The following is a 23,430-nucleotide window of genomic DNA, read 5'->3' on the forward strand; positions in this document are numbered from 1 at the left end:
AGTTGGGTGAGACTTTGGGATGTTTACATTTGTGAAACCTATATGGAATTTGCCGTAAAAAAAAAAACAAACAAACAAAAAATAGATTTGTAATATAAGTAATATCATTTACCATTATACGCTTTTACAGTCAATTAAAACGTTAATAATATTAATTTTACACACTATAATGCTCAAATTGAGTCCAGAAATTGATTGATTGATTGATTGATTGATTGAGTAGGCTACAATAATACTCTGATAAATGAGTAAGGGATTCTGGTTCCATATTTACAGAAACTGCATTTGTTTTCAATATTAATACAATTGAGAAATATAAATTTGTTGGATAAATACTGCTGTAAAATTTTCGGGACAGTCAGATGGACAAACCTGGTTGCAGCCAGGGTTGTAGTGAAGTGAACTCATTCAACCACACGGGGCGACACAGCGGCGGCAAGAACCGGAAATCCCCGAATAATAATAATAAGAAACTGTTGAACCAAGATGGCGGCGACGGGAGTTCCGCGTTAATAGCGTCTTTGAGAAACAAACATAAAAGACTCGTCACTGAGCCTCTAATCTGTCTTGATATAACTTTATGGACGGACAAATTCTCTCCCAGTGGGTCCATCGCGTGGATCTATTATAAGACCGAATACATCCACGGTTCATCTCCTGGTTTCCTACTGAGCTAATGGAGTTAGCTTAGCATGTTAGCCGCCGGAAACAGCCCCGACACAGAGAGAGAGAGCGTCATCAGGTCTGGACAGTGACTGAGTTAGTGATAATGGGGAAACCACAGAGTCAGCGACGGAGTAAAGTAAAAGTAAAAGTGTAGATGTGTAAAAAAGAAAAACCACGTCGGAGGTGGTCCACGTGCTGAGAGCGACTGACCGCGGGTGGAGCAGCGGGACTTGGGACACAATTTGCAGAACTCATCCGCTCTTCTTTTTTCTTTTTTTCTTTTTCTTTGCAAAACCTTAAAGGGATAGTTCAACGTTTTTGTCAAATTGGCCCATTGCCATAATCCCTATAGAGTAGGTTCATTACCTTTAAAGCAGAAGTAAGTGGAATGATTTTTGTTAATATAGTAAGTCTTAAATAGTTATATCTCAATCACTTATATAGAGTGTTTGGTCCGAAACACGGGTCTGTCAGTCACTCTGCTCTGCTGTAAGCCGAGGTGAAAACTTTCCTTGTATCCTACAGCCTTTATCCAACGAGGAGAGAGAACGGCATAAGGGGGCGGTCCTCTCTGTGTGCGGCGCACACGTCACGCATACACCAAAACCAACATGGCGGAGAAAGGAAAGCTACCGATTCCAGCGCTGCCGGAGACGGCATACACTATAAAACACACGAAACGCAAAAAAACGGATGAAGAAAAACAAGAAGAAAAGAAAAAAAGGGCCGACCTGATGAAGACCCGCATTTATATCGGTGACGCTTTCGACCGGTGGAGAGATCTTAAAAAAACCACGCGTGCAAAAAGCGATGCAGACCTAGCTTTTCTGCTACTGGACAGGTAAGCAACATTTTACGCAGTAGTAGTAATAATACAATGTGGTTTTCCATCAAGCTAGCTAGTTATAAATCCCCAGCCGTTGTACATTTAGTTTGCCATTAGGCATGTTGAAATGTGCTCCATTTTGTAGCGATAACTGCACATCTATCATTACCTAGATATGACAAATACAACGCAACATCGAAGCCTCTCAAGATCCGCAGAAAGCGTGCCCGTCCCCTGTCATCGGGGTCCAGCAGCGGCAGCAGGAGTTCCCCTGAGAGGTAGCTGGCTGTAGTTTCTTGTGAATATGTGGCTGCTACGGTCACTTCTGATCTGTCAGAATATCAAATTGAATTGTTTGTTTTCGCCAGGGATGATGATGACGACGACGACGGTGATTTCGCTCAAATAGAGCAAGTGATAGAGGAAGACACCCCCACTGAGGATGCTCTTCTTCGATTGGAGGACGCGAGGTCTGTGTGCATAATGTTGTTGTTACCTGGTGAACTGGCAAGCTAACTTGTCTGTAGGCAATGCTCAAACATCCAGAGTTGTTACCTATAAAAAAAATGCAATCTGTGTTTGCTGGTAAGAAAGATAGTTGCTTGCACTATATATCTTGGTGTACATTTTATTCTTCAATGACTAAGTATTGCAACCTTCACTGTATGGATACTAATATTTTATTTAAAAACGATATCTCTACTACAAATCTAACAGATGCTCTATTCTGATTTTAAGGTTCACATACGTCATTATGACCACCACATACATTCTTTTTCTTATTATTTATTCATTTCGATTCTTTATTGAACATGTCATAGGCTAATAAAAACAAAAAACAAACCAAATAACAAAAATAAAGAAAATCAGATAAGTGCATATTGGCAATCATCATCTCTAAAAGAAAATTGCCTGCCATGTTCAAAAGGGGTAAGAAGAAGTTAAAAACTTTTCTGGTCCTACCCCCTCTATTTATATACTGTTAATCAAAATAATAATGACAATAATAAGTTGTACATATACATATACATACATATACACACTCATATTCAGAATATGGAAGTAAGACAAGGCTTGCTGATTACTACTAAAGAAATTATTACCACAATATAATATAGAAATGAAAATTTACATGTCTTCATTGCATTTTTTCTCTGTAGTATGCATGACACATTGACCCTCTTTTTTGGTTATTTTTTCCAGTATGTCCTCAGTTGATTTGGATGAGGTCTTAAATGTAGAGGAGTTCAACAGCCTCCATAATGCAACGTAAGTAACTGTATGAGAGTTATATAAAAAAATAAAAATGAAGCCATAACAACTAGATAATTTTTTGCTGAAGTATAATACGCCTCTTCTTCTTTCTTTAGCATTGACTGGGAAGACAACGTTTGGCTTCCAGAAATGGAAGATCGGCCACTGTCGTCTTCTGAGCAAGATTTTACACGGAAAGTCGACAGTGAGGCAGAGGATGACGGTGATGATCATTTTGTGCCCCGCATTTGTGTCAAGTAGGTTATCGTGAATGCATATATGGGATGGCAGTCTGTAAGATGAGTATGATGTTGTGATTGTTTGTCGTGTGTCATTCATTCCCACAGTTCTGGTGGTGCCCTGAGGTCGAAAATGAATATCGATCACGTTCCAGAAGTCGGTGTTGACGAAACCGTCCTCGATGTGGCCGAGGACGGCCCAGATCACGTAGCAGCTCCCGATCCAGACACTGATATCACAGTTGAGGACGACATCGTTGGTCAGCCAGCCTATATTGCTTACGACAGCTCTCTGCAACAGTTAGTGGACCATCTTGAGCTACCGGACGACGTGTGTACAGTGTTCAATCCCAAGACAAAGGCCAAATGTGGAGCCCCCAAACCTTTTGATGTTCGTATTACATCAAGAGGCACGGCAGCCAAAATTGAATGGGTGAGTTTTTATTGCCTTGTTGAAATTTTTACTTTGTATGCACCGAGTCGGCAACCAAGGAAACGTCACTTCCGGTCAGAGCCGTAGGGGAAAACAGACCATTCCCCATGGACATACATGTGAAAATGCGGCATGTCATGTCTTAGTTTGTATCACTTGTATATGCTGACAAAGAGCTATATATCAAAAAATTCATCACGGTCCGGGTCGATTGTTGTCCGTACATTTTAAAATAGGCTATTGGGTCTTTCCCACCGAGTCGGCAAACAAGGAAACGTCACTTCCGGTCAGAGCCGTTACACGGTTGGGTAAGATATAAAAGTTCAGGTTGTGGTTTTTCTTTTTCTTTTTTGTCATTTTAAGTTTTTTTCAATATTTTATGCCAACATCATACAAAAGACATCGGACTTAAACACAAACATCATCATAGTAAACAAAAATATACAGAAAAAAGAGAAAGAAGAGAGAGGAAAAAACAAACAAAAAAAACACAAATCACAGCGCAGGAAATCTCCCAGCACTAAACACAATGGTCACCGAAAAAAAAAAAATACTGTATATACAGAATCGACCCGGATCGAGATGAGTTTTTTTAATATATAGCTCATAGTCAGCATATACAAGTGATTCAAACTAAGACATGACAGCGGACAAGCGTTAGACAAAGGTTTAAAATGCTGCGTTTTCACATGTATGTCTATGGGGGAATGGTTTGTTTTCCCCTACGGTTCTGACCAGAAGTGACGTTTCCTTGGTTGCCGACTCGGTGTATGCTTCGATTCTAAATATGAATGTCTTCCAATTTGTTAATTTTTAATTTGTACTTATGTAATACTTGTGAATTTCAGGTTTGTGCCCATGGTCACACCGTGTGGAAATGGACTTCCCAGCCCTATGTTAATTTTGGAATGCTGGTTGGAGACTTTCTCTTGTCTTGTAATTTGCTCCTCTCAGGAAACAATTACGCTCAGATTGCTCTCTTATTCAAATTCATGAATATGGGCATGGTGAACAAGACCACCTTCCACAAAATCCAAGGCCTGTACTGCATCGACACAATTAAAGATGTTTACAACCAAAAGAGGAGTGAGATAATCACTCGACTCCAAAAGAAAGCCAGTGTCGTAGCCCTTGGTAAGTGTCTCTTTCTCTCACAATGCACAGTCCAAATAAATGTTTACAAGGTATCATGTGAATCCGGGTCAATACCTCGACAGGTCTTTCAGAGAATATCTGATGTGACTATGACTTAAAGGGATAGTTCAACATTTTGGCAAATTGGCCCATTGCCATAATCGCTATAGTCATAGCAGTAGGTTCGTTACCTTTATTTGTCGGTGCAAGCTATTTTTAGAACGGCGGAGCAGAGCCGCGAGCAGCTCAGAGCTACGCTACGGAGGCTGAAGGAATTTCTTGGTTTCCCTCATCAAACTCATCAAATACAAAATCCCAAAACTCCAAAACGCTTTCGTGGACAAGTTGTGACCTGCACATTCACCACGCTATGAGATAATAACAGAACGTTACGTTTTAGAGGTAAATACATTGTCTTCTTGCTGAAAAACGGTCCCTGAACGCAACGCGCATCAGCGGTTTTGCATGAATAAACCTCTAAAACAGCTCTGTCTGGTAACGTTCTGTTATTATCTCATAGCGTGGTGAATGTGCAGCTCACAACTTGTCCATGACAGCCTTTTGGAGTTGTTGGATTGTGTATTTGATGAGTTTGATGAGGGAAACCAAGAAATTCCCTTAGCCTCCATATCATAGCCCTGAGCAGCTCACCGCTCTGCTCCGCCGTTCTAAAAATAGCTTGCACCAACAATTAAAGGTAACGAACCTACTGCTATGACTATAGCGATTATGGCATTGGGTCAATTTGCCAAAATGTTGAACTATCCCTTTAATATAAATGTAAGAGTTTTGATTGCTGTAGATCCTTGAAGGCATTTTCAGTTTTTGAGTAATGACAAACAATTTCTGAAATTAGTTGGCTTCAACACACTTTATTTCTTTTATATATTTTTTTTGACAGGTGATGGTCGAATGGACAGTCCAGGTTCCAGCGCACAGTACTGCACGTACACCGCCATGGATAACGACAGTAAAGAGGTTATCAGCGTGGTCAACATGTACAAAAGGCAGATTGCAAGGAATCCTGTTGTCATGGAGAGAGAGGCCTTCATCCGCACATTCGACATCCTGTGTCAAGAAGTGAAGCTGTCAGAATTCTGCACGGACGTCCATGTCCAAATTTCCTCTCTTTTTAGTAAGACACTTGGTGCTTAAATTCTTCATTTTTCCTGTTGCTCTTGCTACTAAAGAGCATTAGATATTAAACACAAATCAAGCATACATTGGATGATTTGCAGTTACAACTAGTATGGATTCCAAATGTTATAAACACAAACGTTGTTTCTTTTTTTTCTTTTCTTTTTCAGAAAAGGGCAAATACAAAGACAGTCGAGTTCTTCATTCATTCGACATGTGGCATGGATCCAAGAACTTGTCCAAAAAGATACATGCAGTAAGTGATATGAGTCCAATGTAGTGTAATCTGAAATTGTCAACATGTTGGCATTAGTCTTATCGTATGCACTTATGTTCACTTGAAATTGTGTTTTGCATTCATACAGTATCTTAGATGAAGTACAACAATCTCTCAGGGCACATTGACATTTATTAACCTAATCAAACACGGAACGTGAAGAACTTGTCTACACCGTGTAGCATCCAGAGCCATGTTCACTAACTTTACAGTAGTAGGGCTCCCTCACATAACAAATTTGGATGCTTCAGTACTGCAGTTATGTATGGCAAAGGCAGTATTGCTAGTTATTGGTTTTACATGTGTTAACTTCTGATTGCAGGTAGGTCAGCTCAAAGACTGCACAATCCTCCATGAGTGGAACCGGGACATTTGCAACCACTTTTGGTATTGTTGCAAGCTGGCCGATGACTACGACACTTTCTTTGTAAGTATTCTACAACCCCTGTAAAATTAAATAATACCATTGACAGATTTTAGTTATGATTACTGTCACCAAAATTCTTTGTATAATGGACAGACAAATCAATGTGGTTGCTTTTGATGGAGTGAAGTATGCGGCTGATGAAGCTCATTCACCATTTGTAAATGGGCCATGCCTTTCTGGTGCAGTTTTGTTTTATTGCATATATTTAGTGCTATCCTGACTTTTTTTTATTTATCTGTAGGATATGTGGAGTGGAGTTTTACACCATGTGACAGGACAGCAGTCCTTGGTTTTTGGTGCCTGTGAACACAACCACTTGACAGAAAGCAAAGACAAGCCCTTGATTGAGAAGGCCTCCATAGCACACCAGAAGCTGGCTGAAGTTGTTCTGAATGAACGCTGGCTCAAGTCTGTAAAAAAGTACTTGACTTTCAGGTAAGTTCATCTGTGTATTTTTTGTTCTACCAGGGGAAAAAAAACATTTTCTGCAGGAAATTGTTGGAGTCTGATAGAAAATGTTTAAAAAAGTCTTTGGGTGGCCACAAAAACAAATTAACAAAACAAGACCACTATCTATATGGCTTTGATTTGATTGTTGCTTCACATGATTTTTTTCTCTTTTACAATTGCTCGAGGCACATCTTACTGTGCTCACCTTTTGGGAGAAAGAGAATTAAAATATCTGTTGGGAAACAATAGATGTCAGTGTTTCCTCCAGGATTTTTTTAAAGAGTGGCGGCGAGGGTGGTCTGATCGACGGGGGGGTGGGGGGTGATGCGCGCGAGACCGGATCGCCGACTAGTCGCTGATGACATCATTCATATTTTTCCCATCATAACTAAAATCCCAGGAGGAGGGAAATGCTCTGCAACAATCTGTATTCACTGACTGACAGCTCACGCACAGAAATTAGTCCACAGAACAGCAGCTTTATAAACAACAAACTGTAAATCAGTTTGTTTTTTTGTAACATATACAGGTGCAAAAGAAAATACTGTAGCTACTGTTCATTAAACAATTAGGGAGGAAAACGACACACAGGCCTCGTCACCATCACAGTCCTGCTCAGTCACAGTTTCACTCACAGTTTTTGTTTTTCCTGGTTGGTTGCTGTTGTTGTTGTTGTGCGCGACGTAAAGCTGTCGATATGAGCGGAGTTTTTTTTTTTTTTTTTTAATTGCCGGCAGCCCGGACACACTGCGGCGGAAGCAGCAGTTTCTCCTGCTCTCTCTCTCCACGCCGGTCAAACATCGACCCGTCTGTAGGCTACTCGGTTTTCCACACACACAGGTCTGTCTCTAGCGCTGTATGTAGCCTATGGATGTGTGTCTTGTGTGCAGATGCAACTGACAAATATTTATAGACGGACAAGCAAACATAATCATCATTTATTTTATTTTGAAAATTGACCGGATTCTCTCGCCTTTTCTGTGCCCGACTTCCTGTCTGGTACGATCTCGTTCTATCCAGCTTGACGGCGCTCGTATTTTTTTCATTCAGCGCACTCAGCTGTTGTTTCAAGCCGCTACTCTTGTAGCCTATGTTACATGATCAGCGACTAGTCGACGTCAAGCTCAAAACGTCATTGTGGAGCAGGGGACTAGTCTGTGCAACCCCTAGTGGAAAACCTGCTTTACATTGTTTTAACATTAAAAAAAAAAAAAAAAATCATCATTCTGAAGGTGTGGCGGCTTTTATTTTGCCATGGCGGTGCGCCACGATCAATTACATGTAGCGGAAACCCTGGATGTTATATCGTTGGTCTTGCATCTGAATAATTTGTCAGGTGAGTATGTGTACACAATGATCCCCCCTCTAAAATACTTTACTTCCTGTCATAGGTCAACTGCAGAGCTGGAGTCGTACCATAATCACATATTGATGTATGCTGGTAAGCGCTTCGGATTCTCCCCCCCCGTGCATGAAGCCCGGGTCCTGTTAGCTGCACTAGATTACAACCACCACCTTGGCCGATCACCGAAAAAAACATCTTCGGGAGAATATCAGTAAGTTCAACATGAAGCCATCGGATACTTCAGAAATGTAGTCAATAGTGTTGCGACAAGAATTTGTGATATTCAAACATTATTAGACGATTTCTCAAGGTGATGAGCTGTGTCATGATATCAGTATGTAAAAGAAGCAGAGCAGCATCAGCATTACGGTGTCTGACGGTTAAACTTGCAATAAAGATTTTCATGTCTCTTTTAAAACATTTTTGTTACTAAAATAAATTTGGGGTACCCTGTCGAATACATTGACAGACAAAACACAAATGACTTCAGTGAAAATGTGTATAACATATGGAATTTTCTTACTCTGATTACAAAAAAATAAACCTTGTGAATAATTGTAGAAGTGTTTATCAGAGCTATAAGACTCATTTAAAATTATCTGTTTGAGCTCAATTTAACCACTTTTACGTCCAACTAGGTACCGCAAGCTGTTCAACAAAAAGTCAAGGAAGTGGATACTGCAAGTACTGAAGGAAAAAAAGGACTACAGCTACATTCCAGCACTGCAAAGAGCTGTCCTGCTGAAAAGCCTGTCGTCCGGTGAGGGTATTTATTTTGAGGAAATCTATCCAAACGAGATACACCTCGCTGATTAACATGTAGACATCCGTGTCTCAGATTTTGGTGGATATTTCAGATAATATGCTGTATGCTGGTAGCAGCTACGGATAAGGTGACCTGGATAATAACAGCATCCATCTGAACATTGTTATTCACATGAGCAAGAAGTGTTAAAGGGGACTTGTTATGTTTTTCCAGCTTTTTATACTTTTATTATGTTTAAAATGATGGATAATGGTTCTCGAGGCCGTGGAAGTGCCATATCACGAGGTTAATGCATTTGGAGGTGAACCCTGCGAGATGATTGGGATTTCTCTGCACACCGTGTTGCACTCGGTTGCACGGACTTTTTTTTTTACATGAGGTCGCGTTGACTTGACCTGTGTGAGCAGCGACGTACCGCCGGACCGACGTTGTTCACTGGACCGACGTAGCACTGGACCGACGGAGCGCCGGAGCGCCGGAGCTGCAGCGGCTCCTCACGCATACTTCCGTCGTCGTCCCGGTGGAGAAAACGATCGCTAATAAACATACCATTTTTAGAGGTTTACCACCGTGTGGTTATTCTCTACAATTGTGGCAGTTGCATTAGTTTGAAATGAAAAGTGAAGCTGTGAGAAGGAGGAGAGGAGAGGAGCAGTGCTGCTGTGGTCTATGTGCACAAATCACCTTATTTACATCAATAAATAACTGTTTTACAATGAACCGACCAGTCTGCATTAATTTTTAATATATTACATGGTTACGGTAGCCTACATGGCAAAGACTACTCTAAACCATCTTTGGTTAGGGTGAGACTAGGTCATGGGCACATTTCATTACACAATGTAGACTGGTCAGATGCAGACTGGAGACACTGGCAATTTGCCTACTGCAGATTTAGCTTTTGTTTGCATACTGCATACTACATACTGCATTTTGGCCAAATCTGTACTTGCTAGTAGCAGACATCGTCATGGTAACGCAATGCTGAGGGAGTGGCTCATTTGCATTTAGAGGGAGGGGCCACTGAAACAGACCGTTTTGAACAGGGCTGTTTTTGAGAGGATGAACAGAGTGCTGTGATTTTTTATCTTTGGGGTATTTTGACCGAAGCACGTCACAGACATGTCTTTAAGACACCCAGGAACTATTTTAGCTTGTGGAAAAGGAGCATAATAGGTCCCCTTTAACACAAAGTTGCTCTACCATCACATGTAATTGTGTGTCTTAGAAGGGAATCACATTGTTTATATTTTTCTGGACATAACTTCAAATTTACTTTTACATAATAAAGTTTCTTAGACTTTTCAGACCTGTGTAGAGTCTATGTATGTGGCAGCATGGAAATGCACCGTGGTGGCCGCTGAGAACAGCACAGGTTTTCCATGTCTGTTGGCATCTCTTGGCACTGCTTGCAGACGCACCAAGGCGGGCGGCCGGGTCTGGGAGGGTCTGGTCGTGCTGCTTGCCCGGTGTTATGGCGGAGAGCCAAGTGTATTAGCCCAGGGTCCCGGTTCAGACAGTACATGCTGATTTCCATCAGCTGCTCTCGACTAAGGGCGTTCAGTGCTTCCTGAAAGGACAGTTATATATTATATGTAACTTGTAACTTTGATTTCAAAGTGGTAAGTTTCTTTACAATATAACAGTCAGTGTAAAGTAATAATTAGTTACAAACTACTTTTGTGTTACTTTCAGCACTATAAGACCCTAAAATTTTCAGACAAGCTTTACTAGACTTGTTTTTCAGCCCCACATCTCACTCTACAGATCTAATACACTTTGATTTTGACTTCATTGTCTCTACAATAAGCACATAATACAGATGTTAATGTTCCAGAAAAACACATTACATCAATAGATTTATCTTCATTTTGTGACATCGAGAGGGCAGCTGCAGTCCAGTGAGATGCAGCTTTACTTTCACATTATAATACATTACTGCAGAAACATAACTGTAATAGAATTACTGGTATTTTATTTGTAAAGTGTTACATTACTTAGGTATTGATTTTTTGAGTATGTTTGTTCTCTACAAAGAAAACCCCAAATATATAAATTGTGAGGAAACGGGTAATAAATTACAGTAATGTATTACTTGTAAAAATTAATAACCTCCAACACTGCATGTAAAGCTTTCATGTTCTAATGTACATATGTATTACATACGACGTGTCATTCATTACACATGAAGAAAAACAATATTGCAAGTTAGCAATTATCTAATCTTATAAATACATACCCTATCAACCGCAACCCTGACAGATTGGATGTCTTGCACACGCCGGGCATCGTCCACAGGTATACCGAGGGCACCAGCGCCACTTCCTCTGCCTCTACCACCGCGTCTGGGCCCACCTTGAGCCCGTCGTGACGAGGTTCCTCCTCTCCTCCCCCTCTGTCTTCCCCTGGCGCGTCCCACGTGTTCATCTGATTCATATGTACTGTAACGGAAAATCGTAACAGACTTACAACTAATATTATTTTAAAGACATGTCACACTGCAATCTGCCGCAACATTATTTTCATCACAAAAGTTATCAGTGTGAAACTGTTATAAAGGTTATTTTGCGCTTATCAGAGGAAATAAAACATATTTTGATCCAACTAGCAAAGCAGTATTTTGCTATAAAAGAACGTGGATTGTTTTTATCTCTTGTTTCTCAGTGATGCTATCCTGACTGTTGATCTAAATTTTCCGAGCCGCTGTCGGCTTTATAACCTTATAGATAGCTAGGTTACGACAAAGCTATCATAAGCTAATATTTTCAAACAACATATTTATACAAACGTTTGCCTTGATTTCAGTGTACGGCCAACTATTATCACTCTCAGTGTTTGTTTTTAATATACATACGGGTCTCGATCTGAAGGAGATGAATCGGCGCTTGCCATCACCTGTAGCCATGGAGGACGATGCGCGTGAATGTGGTGACGTAGGGACGAGGGCAGGGACTGCTAACTCCATCCGCTGACAGGAAGTTAGCCAAAACGACCGGATCGCTTACTTCTAGGGGTGTGACCACAGTCTATGGACCATAGACAGAGTAGACGCCGCATCGAACGCTACTGCCTATTGACGCTGACGAGCGGTGGGGCCGCCATCTTGGACCGGTCGCCCGCTCCACTCAGTGTAATCTGTTTGGTAGGTGCAATTAAAGGATCATAGGGCAGGATTTGTGAGAAAATACACATGCGTTTTATGTTTTTTAAAGCAGAAGTAAGCGGAATATTTGTGTTAATATAAGTCTTAAATAGTTATATCTTCCGACAGCAATCACTTACATAGAGTGTTTGGTCCGAAACACGGGTCTGTCAGTCACTCTGCTCTGCTGTAAGCTGAAAACTTTCCTTGTATCCTACAACCTTTATCCAATGAGGAGAGAGAACGGCATAAAGGGGCGGTCCTCTCTGTGTGTGCAGCCAAGGGATGCGCGTGAATGTGGTGACGTAGTCCCCGCTGCTAACTCCATCAGCTGACAAGAAGTTAGCCAAAACGACCGGATCGCTTACTTCTGCTTTAAATAATAATGGGTGAGGAAGCGTTCAAAACCAAAAGGAACAAGCCCACCTGCGGATCTCTCCATTGCCTTGAACGGGGTCTGTGCTGCATAATGCGCTGCAATTCAGGGGGTGAATTTCGCGTGCTGGCCGGCGGACCTGACGTCAGATGACGCTGCATGCATGGATACATGAAGAGGGCAACCGCGGTGGATCCAAATTACTGTTTGGGAAGTAACGGACTCAAACGACCCAGCACAACTGAAAGCCCTGTTAAGAGCCATACTAAAAATCATCTATCTATCTACCCCACCTTCATACCAAGGCAACTCAATGTGCTTTACATAAAGACAAAACTTTTTTTTTTTAAAAAGAGAAGCATAAAACAGAATAAAACAAGCACTAAAAACAGAGTTAAAAGCAAGAGCAAATAAAAGAAAATAGATCAAGTTTAAAGTTCTTAAAAAGAGCTCAGCTATAAGCACATGAAAAGAAAAACTAACCTGGATTTAAAAGTGCTCACAGTTGGAGGAACAGACAAGCAGCCCCCTGCTTCAGCACAGAGGCAGGTGTGTGTGTGTCTGTGTGTGTGTGTGTGTGTGTGTCTGTGTGTGTGAGAGAGAGAGAGAGAGAACCTACAGTAAAATCCCCCCCCCCACTTTGAGAGCAGATAGGAAAGACCATAAAGAATAGCCTAAAGTAGACAGTGAAGAGTCTGTGCGCGCTCCCGTGCCGGTGGCTTCGCTGGTTGCTATAGTTACCCGCAGCGGCCGTCGCGTCACTAGTAGAGTAGAGTAGAGAATACTTTATTCATCCCTAGGAGGGAAATTCAAATTAGTCCAGTAGCTCACACGACAATGACACAAAAAAGAAAGAAAGATGAAAACAAAAACATTTTAGGTCATTTTAGGAAGTGCTATATAACGCGATGGCAGCAGGAACAAATGACCTCCTAAATCTTTCAGCGCTGCAGGCCAGGGAGATGAGCCTTTTACTGCAGCTGCTCCTCTGACCTGTGAGGGTTTTGTGTAGTCAGGGTTCCCCAATTAGTTTTCGGCAAGGGCCAAAAAATGTGAAGTGTGCCAAGCCGAGGGCCAAAACGTCCATTTTTTTTTTTTTTTTTCCCATCGTGCCAGTAAACATTTATTTTTTTTGTACAGATAATGTTGTTATGTAGCCTATGTTGTTATGCTGTTATGTACCTCTCCCGCTCCGGTAAAAAACCATTTGCCCACCCAGGTGCATGCTGGTCCCTTACCGACCAGCCTACCTATATAATTTCAGGTGCCCTCCTACCCAAATTAGAAATACCTAAACTAAACAAATAATAAACTAGAATACTACTATTGACTCATAATGAAATAAAATAAATTGATTGAGAATAACCAAAACTAAATGCTCACTAAACAAATTACTAAACTAAACAGCACTAAATAGTACTAATAATAAATAAATAGCTCCAACAGATACGACTGTACTAATGGCGGCCATGAAAATCTTAATCAGACTAATCTTCTTCCACAGCTATTCTTCCTGGGGTCCAACAGTATCAAATATACATTTAATAATACAAAAACAGAGACATTATATAAAAAGAAACGAAAATTAAAAACAAAGAAAATACAAAAAACAAGTGAGCAATATGCCTCACCTAACAAAACGAAATCAGAGTGAGCGTTTCCACTTTGTTACTGTGCTTTATCCATTTTTTTTGTTAGTAAATCATCATCACATACTAAACGGGTTCTCTCACACACATAATATCTACATATTATATAGCCTATGTATACATTATTTCACAATCAACTCTTCATATCATATTGCATATACATTCATTCTACAGCATATAAATTCATTCTGCAGTTTACACATTATAATAACCCAATATAAAAAATATACAACATATTATACATTTAAATATATACCATGTTGTGGTTGTGATGTGAAAGCAGTTTTTTTTTAACAGAGCTTGTCTCTTGTCTTTCTGCAGATGTCCAGCGGCTGTTGATGACTAAAGAAGAGCAGCAGGACTGGAGCTCCGGCCTGGAGCAGGAGGACGACGACCCCCCAGAGCCTCCGCACATTAAAGAGGAACAAGAGGAACTCTGGACCGATCCGGAGGAGAGCGATATCATGAAATTCACATTCACCTCTGTCCCTGTGAAGAGTGGAGATGATGATGATGAAGAGAAACCTCAGTCCTCACAGGTTTATCAGAGTTGGACTGAGAACAGAGAAGCACCCGACGGGAACTCAGATCCACGCAGTTACTTACAACCGGTGAGCGATGAAGACAAAACTCCAGGCTCTTCTGAGACGGATGTCAGTGACGATGATTGCACCGACCCCAGGGAGCCTCAATGCGCTTTAAACTCTGCGAAGGATATCGAACGTGACACTGACAAGGAATCGTTCATCTGCTCGGAGTGTGGGAAAACATTTGGCCTCATGACCAATCTGAAAAGACACGCGAAATGCCACACAGGAGAAAAACCGTTCAGCTGCTCGTTTTGTGCGAAAGATTTCAACCGGAGAGAACACTTGATTGCACACATGAGATGTCATTCGGGAGAAAAACCTTTCGGCTGTTCGGTTTGTAACAAGAGTTTCAGTCATGGCTGGTCTCTGGATAAGCACATGAGAGTCCACACCGGGGAGAAACCGTTCAGTTGTTCATTTTGCAGTAAGAGCTTCAGACAGCAATCAGACCTGGTCGCGCATTTGAGAATTCACACGGGAGAAAAACCCTTTTCCTGCTCGATGTGCAACACCAGTTTCACTCAGCGGCACACTCTGGTTCAGCACATGAGAACACACACTGGGCTGAAACCCTTTGACTGCTCGGTTTGCGGAAAGAGATTCTCGCGAAAGGGACACCTGACGAGACACGTGATGGCTCACAACGGGGAGAAACCGTTCAACTGCGCCGTTTGTGACAAAGGATTCACGTGGCAGTCGCAGCTTAAAAGACACGAGTGCAGTGGAGAAAGCAGCGGAAGTAAATGAACCTGTTTCTTACTGTCCATCTTTTGATTGTCATGAATGTTGAGGCTTGATCTACATGGAAGCGTAATAAATGATCCATAAGAATCCAGTTTTGTTTTCTTATTCTTTTCATAAGCAAAAAACCTATTAAATTAATGTTAATATATGGCTCAAAATATAGTCAAATTTGGATAAGATAGATGGATATGCTTAATGTAATTCAGTTTATTGAATTGTCCATGTTAATATTAATAGGAAATATTTTGTTCTGGTTGGAGAAAAAGGGCTTGGAAAAGTTAAGTGTCTGTCCGTGGAAACCATCCCCACTGCTGCAAAGATAAGGAGGGGAGTGAGAGCAACTAATGCACCAGGTGATAGAAAGTGTTGGCCATATAGACAATCTGCCACAAGGCTGAAAAGCATCAAAGCATTTATGCAGAGAGCTTGTTAAAAAAAAACACCAAAGCACCAAAGTTTACTGTGTGCATTCACCAGAACGGTCGCCTGTACAGTTCGATTTAATTTCTAATAATACAACCTGCAGGTGGCTCGAAAGTAACAGAGTCTGCACAACCCGGCACATGGAAATGTGACACAGTCAGAACCAAAGGTAAGCGGCGCCCCACCTGATATTGTTGCATAAAAGAAAGGTTACACCCTTATTTTTGGGGGGGAGAATTTGTATTGGATATGAAAGAAAAGGGGGAAGTATATCCCTTTGTTTAAATAAGAAGGTAGTCCTTTATTTTGAAATAAAAAGAGAGACACAAAGAGCAACAGCTCAGTCTGGTCAAGAACAGGCTCAGGTTTATGTCCATTTTCTCGGGGTAAATTCCACTGTCTGCACCAAACGTTGTCTGCCACCTTTTCTATTTGTGTTTATGAAGTTATTCTGACAATTTGATGTGTATGTATTCTGACTTATTGGACACTTTTTAAGACTGTTGGAAACAAAGGTCCCCGAATCCCCAGCAACTGGCCCCCCTCCAACAATCCTTATAATAATAATAATAATAATAATACCTTTATTTGAACAGGGACAGTGCATATAGTAAATATGGCAGATTACAGTGTAGTTAATTTACATCCCCAGTCCCTAATAAATAAATAAATAAAACACAAATAACAATACACTACATAGAATGAAGACAATTAAAATCCTTTTAACTTAACATGCATTTACTACTTTATGAAATCACGTAATAAAAGAAGAGAAATAAGAGGTTTTGATGAGAATAAGATGTTTTACATTCAACAAAAACCTTTTGAAAAGAAAACCAGATTACTGATGTGAACTAGTACTGATATGAGGTTTTGTCTTTCGTTGACATGTAGCCTAGTTATAACAATTAAAAAACAAAACAAAAAAAACAATCTGCATTGTTTGTACAATAATGTTTTCCCCAAAATACATTCATGTAATTTGTTTATTGTTTTAAAGTTAAACAACTCTTCAAATCGTGGACTTTTATTTTGAAAACCAGCGGGAAGCTCGCACCGGAAACGCGTTGGGCGCCAGAAGCGAGATGAATAACAACATGGCTCAAGTCCTGCAGGTGCTGAGAGCCGCGGTGCAGCAGCGACTGACCGCGGCCGTGGACGAGATCTTTGTCCTGGTTGAAGGAGCCATCGAGGAGTACGAGGAGGAGAACCAGCGACGAAGGAAACACTTTGAGGCTTTGTTAAACCCTCGGGTTGTTTTACACAGAGCAGGTGAGGCCTCCTCTTTGCTCTACACCTGTTGACACTCAACTGATGGTCAATTTTTTTTTTAGCAAAAACAGAAAAAGTAAGGCACTCATCTCAATCATCTCAAAAAGTTTTTATTTTTTAATTAATAACTTGGCCTAACTAAAATGGCTTTATGTTCTGCCCATAAGACATTTTTTATTTTATTTTTTTAATCAAAACATTATTATTAGTACTTTTTCTGTTTTTGCTACTGATCTAGCCCTGAACCAAGGAGCACCATGTTAGCAACACAAGTCCTTAGTTCCAGGCAGCAGTGCAGCCCTACTCTTTTAGGCTTTTTCATTTGAATTTAAAGGGTTACTTCACCCAAAATTGATAATTCACCAATTGTCTACTCACCATCATGCCAAGTAAGGTTTTGGAAAACTTTCAGAGTCATCAAAACGCTTTTTTCACTTTTGAATTGTCCAAAACACACACTATGAAACATCCAGATACCTCCATACTGCTCGTCTGTACTGACCCAAGTGTCCTGAAGACACGACATGAAAAAGTTGTTTGGAAATAATTAATTTGATGTCTGTTTTTAGCCTTGTTGTAGCAGTAGCTCTGTGGAAGTTTGTGCACGTGAGCAAGATGTTCGTTCGTCATTGTAAACCATTGGATGTATGATGTAAACAAGGAAGAACATCTCGCGTAGCCACTGGGAGCTACTGCTACAACAAGGCTAAAAACAGAGATCAAATTATTTTTTTATTTTTTGTTTTGATTTTGTTTGGCCAGAAGATCCTGAGCATGCATCTTAAGCAGTGGTTTATGAAACTCTGCAATTTATTAATAATGGTAGTGGTGGTCTTCCAGGTTTCGTCACCATACAGCAGAACAGTCTTAACATTCAAATCAAATCAACTTTATTTATGTGGCACTTTTCATATGTTGCAGTAACACAAAGTGTCTAACAGAGGATCAAAACAAAACTATACAAAACACCATGAAAACCCCAAACCTCCCACCCCCACAAATATACACACAGATACACAATTACATACACACTCACGCACATACAGTACATAGACATACGGACAGACATACATACCCACACACACAAACAAACATACACACACCCACACACATAAACTATCTGTCGCTGAGGAGACACGGCTGGGCACCGAGATCTGAGGTGAGGAAGAAGGAGTTAAAGATTTGAAGTTTGGTCTTCAGGGAGATGTTTTTGCTTTTAAAACATTGAATGTTGCTCTAGCTTTCCCTATTTTTGACTTCACATCCTTGATACACACAGAAACAGTGTACAGTATTAGGGATGTCACGATTATAGATTTTCTTGGTACGATTATTGTCAGAGAAATAATCACGATATTACGATTACCATGATTATTATGCATCAATAAATTTCACAACACTATGAATGTGTAAAATCAAATATCGTCAAAATATAATACATTACTAATCTCGTAATATAGGACCAGTTATTAATCCACTGGGAGAAGTGTTTGAAATATTTAAGTCATTGTCATCTATATCAAATGTTTAAGTTTATTTCAATCATTTTTTTCACAATACAAATGACACGCTAACATTTAAATTCCTACTAATTCAGTGTTACTTTAGATAAATGGACCAGTATCTGTGCATTTACCTTTACTTTGGCGCACATCTGCAGATACGGTTCCAACATAATCTTTTTCAGAAAGTGACGGTATTTAGGGATCTTTACGATCAATTAATTGTGGCGTTTGATACCACGATTAATTGTGAAAACAAGTAATCGTGACATCCCAATACAGTATATGTATCTGTTACGCCCCATTGCCGGGGAAAAGATAAAGTAAAAAGGTGGAAAAACTACACGAGCACGACACGTTAGCAGCCAGTGTGTATTCTCATCAGTCAGCCATACTGCTTCTTTGACAACACGGAAACAGGCATCAACAATCGATCACTGTGCAGCACATTCGCCACAGACTTGATAAAGAAAATAAATACAATTGAAGTTCCAAAAATATAACTTATGCAAGTGAATTTTGATAAAAGGTAAGTAAAATGTTGTAAACAAAATGTGATATAAAATAAACTATTTTTTATCTGTAAGTGCTGTTACTGTCTCTGTTGTCGTCTTCCATACCTGCCAGGCAAAAGCAGTTGAACACCGAATAGATGATCAATCATCATTTTAACCCTTTTAACTCAAGACACATGAAAACAATGAATTCTTCTTCTTCTTTAACTCACTCTTTGTAATGAATTGCTATATTAATATATGAAAATCATGAACTATCTTATCAATCAGGTTTTCCATGAATTATTATTATTAATATTTTCTATGCTTATATCCTGTTTTAAACAACATTCAACATTATAATCATGACACAGTCCTTTTAAACACATTTTGCCATTAACTATTATTATAATTCTCAGCCATTAGCTCTTGTTTTAAACTTAGCTTTTTATCACGTTCACTATTATAACCATGACATATCTGTGTTCCTACAGATGTTGAGCAGCTACTGGTGAGAAGAGATGAGGAGGATCTCGCCCCTGAGCAGCAGGAGTGTCGCTCCAGTCTGAAACAGGAGGACGACCCACCAGAGGAGACTGATGGCACCGAGTTCACATTCACTACTGACCCTGTGAAGAGTGAAGATGATGATAAAGAGGAGGAGGAGGAGGAGGAGAAACCCCCGTCGTCACAGCTTCATCAGAGTCAGACTGAGGAGAGAAAGGAAGCAGAGCCTCCAACAGCCGGCAGCTCCACTCAGAACATGGAGACAGATACTAAGATGGAGGACTGTGGACCAGACAGGAGCTCAGACCTGGACGGACACGTACCACCTGATACGTCCACTTCTTCTTCCTCTTCTTCCTCTTCTTTGAGAAATACCAACCGACGTCAATCATTTGCCTGTTCGCTCTGTGGTAGAAAATTTAAGCGCAAGGATCATCTGCGGTCACACATGGTCTGTCACTCAGGAGAGAAACCGTTCAGCTGCTCCGTTTGCTCTAAAAGATTCCCTTATAGGAGATCCTTTAGACGCCACATGAAGAGTCATTCGGGAGAGAAACCGTTCAGCTGCTCGGTCTGTAAGAAAAGTTTTGCACGGGGTAACCATCTTGCGGTACACATGAAAGTCCACTCAAAGAAGAAACCCTGTGTCTGTTCGGTGTGTGGCCTAGGTTTTGCTTACAAATGGAGCCTAAAAAAACACATGTGTGTGACTCATAAGATGAGGCAGAAACCATTCGGTTGCAAAGTCTGTAAGAGAAGATTTCTCAGACAGTCGAGTGTCAGAGGTCACATGTGTGTGAGATGAGAATGAGATCTCCAGTGGTGATTTAACACAGAAACAACAAAAGTTTTCGGTTCATTTCTGGTAACAACCACATGTTAGAACGTGTTCATGAAATGTGCTTGTGTGTGTGCGGATGTATGTTCAACTTGATTAGAAATTAAGACTTCAAGAAGCTTCATTAGATCATTGGTTCGCAGAACACGTGGTTACATGCCAAGTCACATCTGTTTACAGTCAGATCAGCTTAATGATGTCCTTACAGTACTTTTTTCTCATTTTGGCTTTGATTGAATGTGAGGATATAAAATTGTTTCACCTATTCTTTACTCTGGTTTACGTTGTAAACTTAATTATAAATTGATCTCTGTTGTTGCTGCTGTGTATGTTCTCTGTGTTTTAAACCACAGCTCGTGTTGACAGACCATGACTCCTGTTTAATCTCTGCTATTGTCTGTTAATTTACATTACAGTGACACTTATCCTGGTTTTATTCACTGTAAATGTCAGGCACACCTAGGAGGCCCTTCTGCAGATTTTATTTAGAAATGTTTTACTCTTATTATCTTACATTCACTCTTTTACTACATTTAGGCAATCGTGTGGACACGCCGACACTGAAGAGCTTACATTTCTATTTACACTCCTCCAAGTGTCACTTATTTTTCAAAATAAAACAAGTATACTGAAATATAATAATCACTGATGATGTAATAGTGAGTGTCCAGCTGCGATGCTGCTAACCATAAAGGTGCAGATACTATTACAGTGCCACATTACATGAAGCCAGAAGTAGTTGTTTGTTTTGTTTTTCCACTGGCAGCTGGATCAAACCTATGTTTTCTACTGATGTCTCCACAGTCAGCGGCTTGACTCTGCTTTAAAAAGAAGACATGTTAACTTGCTCTTCTCATTTTAAGAGTGCTAAGCCAAAGTTAGAAACACTGTCTCTAAATAATGAATGAGTAACTTTGTTGAAGTGATTCATGTCTTGTTGGTTGTTAAAACTGGCTGTATTGTTCAAACTGCAACCATAACCAAATAAATAAATAATAAATGAAAAAGATTCTTTCAGTTTGTCTGAGTTGCCATAGCAACACTGCAATGAAAAAAGGGCCATCCAGTTTCATGATAACTTTGATCTGTAGGAGGGAGAGCAGCTTCTGGATCATTTCCACTTCATTATAAGTTATATCATGAACTCACAGTGAGACTGAGCTGAAACTAACGAAAGGTAGGAGAGTATGTAGGAATTCCCCCCATCTAGCGGTGCGGTTGCATATTGGAACGTATTCTTGATGTTGCATTCACGTGAAATCGGGCAGACGTCAGACAGACGACAGACGCTGCATGTAACAGGATAAACAGCGTCTATGTAAGCAAGTGGTCCGCCACAATACAGGCGTGACAATATGTTGTCATGGTGATGTCGTGTTGTTTACCTGACCCACGTTTTTTTTTTTATTATTTATTTATTTTTAAAGTATATTTTTTGGGCTTTTTATGCCTTTATAGATAGTACAGTTGAGACAGACAGGAAATGGGGAGGCAGAGAGAGGGGGGATGACATGCAGCAAATGGTGCCCGACGCGGGACTCGAACCGGGGCCGACCGCAGCGAGGACTGTGTCTCTATACATGGGGCGCCCGCTCTAACCACTACGCCACGCGACACCCCAACCTGACCCACGTTTTACCGTCTTTCTCTCGTTGAGTAAAATGACATCCGGTTGGTTTGCCGACGGCCGTCTGCCTGACTGCACCTGAATGCAACATCGGTGCCTCCATCCTTCCTCATACTACACAGTGGTGACAGTTTTAACAGGCCGAGCCGACAGCTCCGGTGAGTTTCCGTGGTTACCTACGGTCACGCTGCCACTCAACGTAAAAAATGGCGATGCAACATGGCAGCCTCGGCTCGGTGCGTCGCCCACTTATGTATTTGTAAGACTTGTAACAACTCATTCTAAGGTACGAGAAAGCTTTCATTTGTACGCGGGTGTGATTCGACTATAGTGAAATACGTATTTATGAAAGTAATATTTGATTTTTGCTAATAAAAAGCCAAATAAGTTACACACTGGGGCTTTAATATTCTGAACAGTAATAATGATGGGTTCTCATTGATAATAACAAATGTATTATTAGTGATGGAAAAAATAACTCAGGCGTCTTGTTTTGAAGTGCTGTAGCTAAATACCTTAATAGGAATATACAAAGAAATACTTAAGCATGTCATATCTTTTGAATTTTATTTTTATTAAAGTACAAATATCCTGAACCCCCCAAAAAACAAAAACATGTTACAGGTATTTCAGCTTCCGCTACAATAGCAAGTAAAATCTGTGGCTTGAAGAACAATTATCTCACAATGTATGTTATAAACTATAGATATTTCCAGAATAACTCACTGAACATCCCATCTGTAGACGGTCTAGTATGATAAGAGAGGTAGATGGGAAGCGTGTTGAGGTTTCCCTTACATAATGAAAACAGAAATAACTTTATCTTTTTAGTTTTGCCATCTGCAGAGGAACAACCAACCGCCATATCAAAAACTTAATTCATGTTTTTCAATTGTAACCACAAGCAAAATCGTTTTCAGTAGGGCTGGGCCGATATGCTTTTGTGCCGATTCGATTCTCTAACGATTTTTGGGCCCCGATTCGATTTAAATTGCAATTCTGATTAAACAAGTATTGCGATTTTATATTTCAATTATTGTGATTTTCTTTCCTTAAACAAGAGCAGGTTGAACCAAACACTTGACAATACATCATAAGTCATAAAAAACAATACACACATCACATCAGTTTGTCTGTTGTGTTCATTTGTTCACATAGATATCTGTGAACAAACGAACACAACAGGCCGGTATGACTTTGTCGAGTGTAATGGCACAGAATACATGATTGTACAATAAAAGAAAAAAAATAATAATAAAAAATGTATTTTTTATTTTTTTTAAATCGGAAAAAAATCGCCAGAAAAAAAATC

The 23,430-nt window shown here is 40.3% G+C and overlaps 1 protein-coding gene across 1 annotated transcript; it reads left to right on the top strand.

Moving 5' to 3' along the window:
* The first annotated feature begins 1,199 nt into the window (after positions 1 to 1,199).
* LOC146978333 (uncharacterized) lies at positions 1,200 to 15,624 on the top strand. Its single transcript, XM_085791009.1, has 14 exons — positions 1,200 to 1,507; positions 1,666 to 1,770; positions 1,861 to 1,962; positions 2,696 to 2,761; positions 2,863 to 3,003; positions 3,094 to 3,418; positions 4,267 to 4,552; positions 5,454 to 5,687; positions 5,860 to 5,945; positions 6,289 to 6,393; positions 6,635 to 6,828; positions 8,235 to 8,399; positions 8,827 to 8,948; positions 14,443 to 15,624. The coding sequence occupies exons 1-14, from the start codon at positions 1,278 to 1,280 to the stop codon at positions 15,456 to 15,458; spliced, it is 3,177 nt and encodes a 1,058-aa protein (XP_085647135.1). The 5' UTR covers positions 1,200 to 1,277; the 3' UTR covers positions 15,459 to 15,624.
* Positions 15,625 to 23,430: the final 7,806 nt, after the last annotated feature.

The sequence above is a fragment of the Trachurus japonicus genome, chromosome 11, assembly GCF_045865225.1.
Source record: "Trachurus japonicus isolate A0001 chromosome 11, Traja_1.0".
NCBI lineage: Eukaryota > Metazoa > Chordata > Actinopteri > Carangiformes > Carangidae > Trachurus > Trachurus japonicus.